Consider the following 7,176-nt stretch of genomic DNA (forward strand, 5'->3'; position numbering starts at 1 on the left):
TTTTTTCTCATTCTCTCTGGATCTGTATAGCTAGCTTAGCTGGCTGGGCTGTGATCATGTGAACAAAATCTACTCTAATTCTCACTTTTTCTTGCTTTATTTTCTGCCTTTTTGATGGAAGCGAAAGGCGATAACAAGCAAATCCCTGAAAAGAGTGGCATTTGGATTGAAAAGACAAGATTACAAATGATAAAGCAAATACAGCAATGAAAGAGGTAATAATTGTGAGACTGAGAAGCCAACAAAGGAAAAGACAAAATATTGCAACGTCAGACCAAAGCCTGGTTGGCTTTGCTCTCTCATGGCCTGGATATGTATCACTGTTCTCACCGAATGATCACTTCTCATCCACATCTCTCTCTCTCTCTCTCTCTCTCTCTCTCTCTCTCTCTTTATATATATATAACCAGTGGTTTTTGGAGTTCAAACTTGAAGGAGATCGGTGACAGTAAGGTTTGGTTTCTGTTCTGCTCACTTTTTATACTGCTTTTTAATTTTTTGGCCCCCTTTTGTTTTCCTTTTCGTTGCTATCCTGTTCTTTTATACTATATTTTCTATCTAGGGTTTGAAATAAAGCTGAAGAGGAATAAGCCATCAAGAAGGCCGGTACCCAGTACAGGAGATAAGATATATGTACAGTAGTACTGGAGGAAATTACAAGAGAGAGAGAGAGAGAGAGAGAGACTCTATTATTAATGTTTCTTTAATGGGTATCTTCTGTTTTCACTTTTTTATTAGCCATCTGATAAGGGTTTCATTCAGATCTTGAGGATAGTACAGCTATCCTCAGCCGCTGTGCCACCAAGAGATTAAAAAGTTCATCCATGGCTCCTCAATGAATGTTTGAAAGTTTCTGTGCTCATCATCTACAAATTAATCTCAGTGAATCTAGAGAGAGAGAGAGAGAGAGAGAGAGAGAAGATGAATGGTCTGATCTTAGATGACAGCATCTCAAACTTGACGACTTCTGCAATATCATCCAATGAAGCAAGCGTATCTTCACCAAGCCAACCACCGCCGGCAAAGAAGAAGAGGAATCTCCCAGGCAATCCCGGTAAACCAAACACTAATTGCACTTTATGTTCATTAATTACTTTATAATTAACCTTAATTCTCCCAAGTTCTTCCCTTGAATTTCCTTATGGCACCCATGGCCATTAGATAAACTATAGTCCCTTGCCATATCAGACCAACCCGACGGTTTCAATTAAATGTTGGTTTGAATCAACTAGACTCAGATTCAGCTTCCATCTCGGTTGAATTACATATGTGGGTTACTTTCAATTATTGAAACAGACCCGGATGCAGAAGTGGTGGCTTTGTCGCCCAGAACCCTAATGGCGACAAACAGATTTATCTGTGAGATCTGCAACAAAGGGTTTCAGAGGGACCAGAACCTGCAGCTCCACAGAAGAGGGCACAACCTGCCATGGAAGCTGAAGCAAAGGGCGAACAAGGAATTGGTGAAGAAGAAGGTGTACGTTTGCCCGGAGCCAAGCTGCGTTCACCATGAACCTTCAAGGGCCCTGGGAGACCTCACTGGCATCAAGAAACACTTCTCTAGGAAGCATGGCGAGAAGAAATGGAAGTGTGACAAGTGCTCCAAGAGATACGCGGTTCAGTCTGACTGGAAAGCCCATTCCAAAATTTGTGGCACCAGGGAGTATAAATGTGATTGTGGAACCCTCTTCTCCAGGTAATTAATTACTTAATTAACAACTGCTTCTTCTTCTTCTTCTTCTTCTTCTTCTTCTTCTCTTTATATGTGTGCGTGTGTGTGTGAAGAAAATGCATGAATTAGTTGAGAATCATTCTGCATCGTTTTCAATCGTTGTCTTAGAAGAGTAGAAAATGCTTGAGTACACTTTCACAGTCGTAATTCCTTTTTCTTCCCAAAATGAATGAATATATATATAAATAAATAAAAACACTATACATACATATATATATTGTGCATATTTGACAAATGAGGTAAGTTTGGATTTCAAAAGATATTTATGCGCAGATAGAGTAGGGCAGTTAGGCTCGGTAAGGATCTTAACAAAATTCTCCCGTTGCACCTAAATATTGTTTATGAACCTGACAAAATATCATCTGCTAAACTAATCAATAATTCATCCTTAAACTCGCCTTAAGATTTTCTTTTTTCGTGGCTAAAGCATCTAAAATAGGAACGACCTTTGTTGAAAATACATGAAAGTGACAGGAGGGAGAGAGAGAGAGAGAGAGAGCACTTTGTCAGCATTGTTTTGAAACCTGCATTCTGATTGTTTGTTCCTTTTGTTTTAATTTGTGGTCTGACAGGAGGGACAGCTTCATCACTCACAGAGCCTTCTGCGATGCCTTAGCTGCTGAAGAGAGTTCTAGGCCAACCACAGCCAATAACCCACTTCAACCATCCTCCCATTTCACCTTCCCACCATTTCCCCTCAAAACAGAACAAGACCAGCTCCACCACCACTTCAACCCCAGACCAGCTCCACCACCATGGCTGGCCACCCAACCAGCCGCCACAACCGGTGGTGGCTCAGCTACCCATTTATTCTCTCCAAGGTTAGACCTCCCATTCATCCCCCATGAAAATCCAAACCCTAGCCCTAGCCCTAGCCCTACTCCGCCACTTCCCCCATTTCAGGCCACACCTTCCCCTCACATGTCGGCCACAGCATTGCTCCAAAAGGCAGCCCAAATGGGCGTAACCATCGCCAAACCTTGCCCATCATTGGCTGCTTCTACAGTTGCCTCTGGCATTGGCTTTTCCTCATCAAGTGAAGAGATTATGATCGGCTCTTTGCCTCCTGGAAGCGGGTTTGAAGGGCCGTCCTTTGAGGAAGCTCTGGACGGAATGTTGAATCCCAAATTGGATGGTAATTTTCAGCAAATGCTCACAAAACAGGCGATGATGAAAACCCATTTGATCAGTGGAAGCACTGAAGGCGGCGGCGGCGACGATGGCTTGACCAGAGACTTTCTGGGTCTTAGAGCGTTCTCCCATGGCGGCTTGCCGAACATGGCCGGGCTCGCTCGGATAAGCTCATCTCCTTCATTTGATCAGCGGAACCAAAATCAAGCACCGTGGCAAGGTTAGCTTAATTAATTAATTATATATATATATATATATGAGTGAAGCGTCTCTATCTTGTTCATTATTCTACATTTGTTATTCTGGACAGGAAGCCTAAGACCCTTTTTATAAGTTACATTACAACTTACGAGTGAACATTGCCCTTCAATTTCATAGTTCAATTATCTGGTATCATTTGTACATGTTTTTCTTAATGTAACTCTTCATCAGTTCTTCATAACAAGCCAGCAAGCAAATGCAGAAAGACCCCATTTCCTCCTCCACTTGGAAAGTACTCGGGTGAAAGGTGGACCCATACACCAAAGTACAAGGATTTAGCCATGTTATTTAATAATGTTAAATCTGTTCATTCCTCTTCAAAAACAATGTCACTGCAATTAGGACCTGCATTTTACAGATATATTTGGTATTTAAAACTCCCATCTCTTAATTCAAATTTTTCGAGAAAAACCTTCCCATCAACTGAAACACCACCTTGTAGTTACCAATTGCGCAAAATGTGTTGTTTTAAGGGGGAGATGAGTGTGTGGGCAGGTCATGGTGTTAAAGCTTTGGATGCTGACAGGAAAGATTCTTGAAATGGGCTTTGCTAGATATGCTAGCTGTTTATATGCAAAACAAAAAGAAGATGCTTTTTCACACCTTTTGTGGATGCAAAAGTAAATTATATATATTATAATTACCTTTTACTAATTAATTAATGAAAGTAATTTAATTTTTGGAGGATTCAAAGACTATTGGGATGATGGGATCCTCACTAAATTATTCATTAGACAGAAAAGTGGATGGCCTTTAGAAAAAATAATAGACAATAGTGTGTAAATAAATATTAATATGTAATAGTAATATATATAGGTTGTACAGAAATAGTAATTTTAAAAAAAATAAGAAACTGAAATATGAAAAAAATACGTAAATAAGAAAAAGAGAATTTTTTGTAAATATAATTTTTAATATACAAAATTAAAAAAATAATTATTTAATTTAAAAATAAACATAAATTTCATAATAAATTCAAACAAACTTAAATATAAGTTTTATTATTTATAAACTATGACTTATTAATTAAAAATAAATAATAAATTAAAAAAATCAAATATAATACAATTTATAAAAATTTTCCCATTTCATCATTCTCTTTCTCTATGGTCTTGCTAGCATCTTCATCAAAGAGTATAGTCTTAGAGAAAGAAAAAAGTCTCTAACCTAAATGTGTTTTCCAATTTAAAATACATTTATAATATTTTTTTAATATTATAGAACCATTCTTCAAACGTTTTTGAAATTATAAAAGATGATTTAAACATATTTTTTTAGTGTTTCTTTACGTTTCAGTACAAGAAACATTTTAGAAAAGCTGAAACGACATTCCAATACATTTTTGTACATTAAAACCTATTTTACCATAAAAATAACATAAGGTTCTTTGCACAGCAGTTACGGAAAAATCTGCAATTAAGTTTGATTATCCTAAAATGTTGATTGAATTTGAGTACGTACAAGCACAATAGCAACCAATTCTAAAATACTTTATAAAGAATTATACTTAAGTTAGAAAAATAATATCAACAAAATATATGCTATAAAAAAATGTTAAAGTCACTTGACCAAAAAAAAATAATGATTAAGTGACCGACCATAGAGTAGCATAAGGGAACTGGTCCAAGTTCGGATAAGGTCAAATGCGCCTATTCGATTAATAAACAGACTTAATCAACAGCCAAATCATATATGTTAATGGATCCGATCCATTATGGCAAATGGGGAAATTTTAATCAACCTGTTTGGTAGTATTGTAGGTCTCATGTTTTGTCAAATTAAAAGTCTAAATGGTTGTGAAAACCAATTAGGATGCAAGTGATTGAGCAAGATTGTTTATGGTGAGACTTAAATTTGACATTTTATTTCGATTAATATTATATTATAGTGAAATTTAGATATGATTGATATGCCTTACAAACAACAAGCATAACTCAATAAAAGACTTCACATCGATCTTTTGAATGAAGTATAAAAGCACAACTTGTTGAGCAAGTGTATAATTAAACTCGTCAATGGTTAAGGGCCACCACTCAGTCATGATCGAGTGCCCACTCAGTCATAAAGATCAAGAGCCATGAAGATGGTTCATTAATAAACAAAAAATAAAACAAATCAAGCAAAAGCCAAGGAAAAATCAATGAAGAAAGTAAGGAAAGATAAGCCAAAAGAAAAAGGGCAAATCGATCATGATTGATATTGCCCACTCGATCATGTCTCCCAAAAGGCAACTTGGCATGATAGAGTGCCCACTCGGTCATGCCTCCCAAAGGCAACTCACCATGATCGAGTGGGCTCCCAAGGACAACTCAGTATGACTGAGTGCCCACTTGGTCATGTCTTACCAAGCCCAACTGCGCCATCTTTATGATCGCATTGCTTCCAAAGTCCGATTGGGCCATCCATCACCCTCAACATCTTTCTTCGTAGCCAAAAGGCTCTCTCGGGGCGTTTCTTAAACCAAACCTAGTAGCCTCTTAGGGACCCACACGAATATTCCAATATTCTATAAAATATGCCAGGATTCAACTGAATCTTTCGAGAATATGCCAAGAATGTATTAGGAATATTTTATCCTAAAAACGTGAGATAGTTGACATGTGTCCCCCTCTCCCTTTTCTATAAATAGAAGGCTCGCCTCATCTCTCAAGTACTCTCACTCTGATAATCGAATCTCATTTTTGCATTAAAGCACTCGAAGACGAACTTAAGTATCAGAGGATTTATGCGGGAACAACCCATTGCGCCTCTCACCATTTGCTCGTTTTGACAGGTTTCTCGATCATCAAAGGTATTCTGTTCACCAGCAAACAACCACAAGCATCAGATGTCTCGTGTTCACTAGCTAGCAAGTAACCATTCATCAGTAAGACATATTTTCTCCAAGCCACTTGATTATTTTGGCCTCCTAATCACCTTTTTCACATTATAAATTTATTGTTATATTTTGATAATAATAACGGTATTTTTGAGATTTGATGTAATTATAAAAATTACCTCTAAAGTTTGAGAAAATGTAACAAGTGCCTCTGGCATTTAATGCTATGCTAAATTTTATCTCCAATGTTGATTTACTCTAATTAAAGATGAAAAAGAGTCATAATACCCTTATATATAAAAACCCTTATCTTTTCTCTCTGATCTCTTATGTCTTTTTCCTCTTGCTCTCATGGATTAACTTTGTTACCTTTTCCTTTATTGTTACCCATAGGGGTGTTAAAAAAAAAAACTATTAAATTGTGAAAATCAACCGCACTGTGTAATTTTTTTAGGGGAATGATTTGAGAAATCTATAAATCATATGGTTTGCAATTTGATAAAAATAATTTCAGTTTTTAACTGAATCGCATGACTATCAAGAATTTAACAATAATAATTGCTTGGTATTTAGATTTTAGTAATTAGTAGTAAGTTTATTATGCACAGAACTTTAATAGTTATGGCATGTTTTGAAAATATGTTTAAATCTGCATTTTAATTTTTGATTAATTAAGTTGTAGTTTGTTTAAACTATTTACTAGTTTAGTTTTTTTTTTCTTGTAAAAAAATTAATTTTAAAGTAAAAAACTCAAAATATGTTAAAACAATCAACCAAAAAAGTTTTAAACCCAATTTGTTAATCTACTTGTCGACGTTCAATTTCAGCCGACCGTGATTCGTTTTAGGCCGCGGTGAATGAATCCAAAAATATCAAGAAAAATAAAACAAAAATCCCGGATATAAGTGAACACAAGCAATTTTCACGTGGTTCGGTCAGAACGATATATATTCCACGACTGCACTCTGATTATTCTTTTTGAATGGCGGTATCTGATTATTCTCCTTACCTCCCTTATAACATTTATGACTTCTATTTATAGTGAATGGCCTTTTTAATTTGGATAAAATATAAAAATATAATAATGATACAATGGGGGACAAATAGTCCTTATCATCTGCATAAAATCGGGAGTGTGATCCTCATTTCGAGGAGTATGGTCCGTTTCAGATAAAATAAGTAGGCCCTGCTTCTAGCTGTTCAACAACTTTGTCATCTATGCGAGCTAGATGTT

At 36.3% G+C, this 7,176-nt stretch overlaps 1 protein-coding gene across 2 annotated transcripts; it reads left to right on the plus strand.

Annotated features, from left to right (window-relative positions):
* The first annotated feature begins 311 nt into the window (after positions 1 to 311).
* Positions 312 to 3,259, plus strand: LOC127813466 (protein indeterminate-domain 11-like). Of its 2 annotated transcripts, none has more exons than XM_052354427.1 (4): positions 312 to 453; positions 563 to 1,054; positions 1,297 to 1,696; positions 2,305 to 3,259. In XM_052354427.1, the coding sequence occupies exons 2-4, from the start codon at positions 922 to 924 to the stop codon at positions 3,086 to 3,088; spliced, it is 1,317 nt and encodes a 438-aa protein (XP_052210387.1). In that variant the 5' UTR covers positions 312 to 453; positions 563 to 921; the 3' UTR covers positions 3,089 to 3,259. The 2 variants fall into 2 exon arrangements, with proteins under 2 accessions (XP_052210387.1, XP_052210388.1); XM_052354428.1 differs by having other exon boundaries at positions 325 to 453; positions 763 to 1,054.
* Positions 3,260 to 7,176: the final 3,917 nt, after the last annotated feature.

This window comes from Diospyros lotus, chromosome 11 (assembly GCF_014633365.1).
Source record: "Diospyros lotus cultivar Yz01 chromosome 11, ASM1463336v1, whole genome shotgun sequence".
Taxonomy (NCBI): domain Eukaryota; kingdom Viridiplantae; phylum Streptophyta; class Magnoliopsida; order Ericales; family Ebenaceae; genus Diospyros; species Diospyros lotus.

Coding starts and splice junctions, on each gene's coding strand:
- LOC127813466 (XM_052354427.1), top strand. CDS start 922: ATGAATGGTCTGATCTTAGATGACAGCATCTCAAACTTGACGACTTCT. Junction 1,055..1,296: donor GAATCTCCCAGGCAATCCCG/GTAAACCAAACA, acceptor TTATTGAAACAG/ACCCGGATGCAGAAGTGGTG. Junction 1,697..2,304: donor TGTGGAACCCTCTTCTCCAG/GTAATTAATTAC, acceptor GTGGTCTGACAG/GAGGGACAGCTTCATCACTC.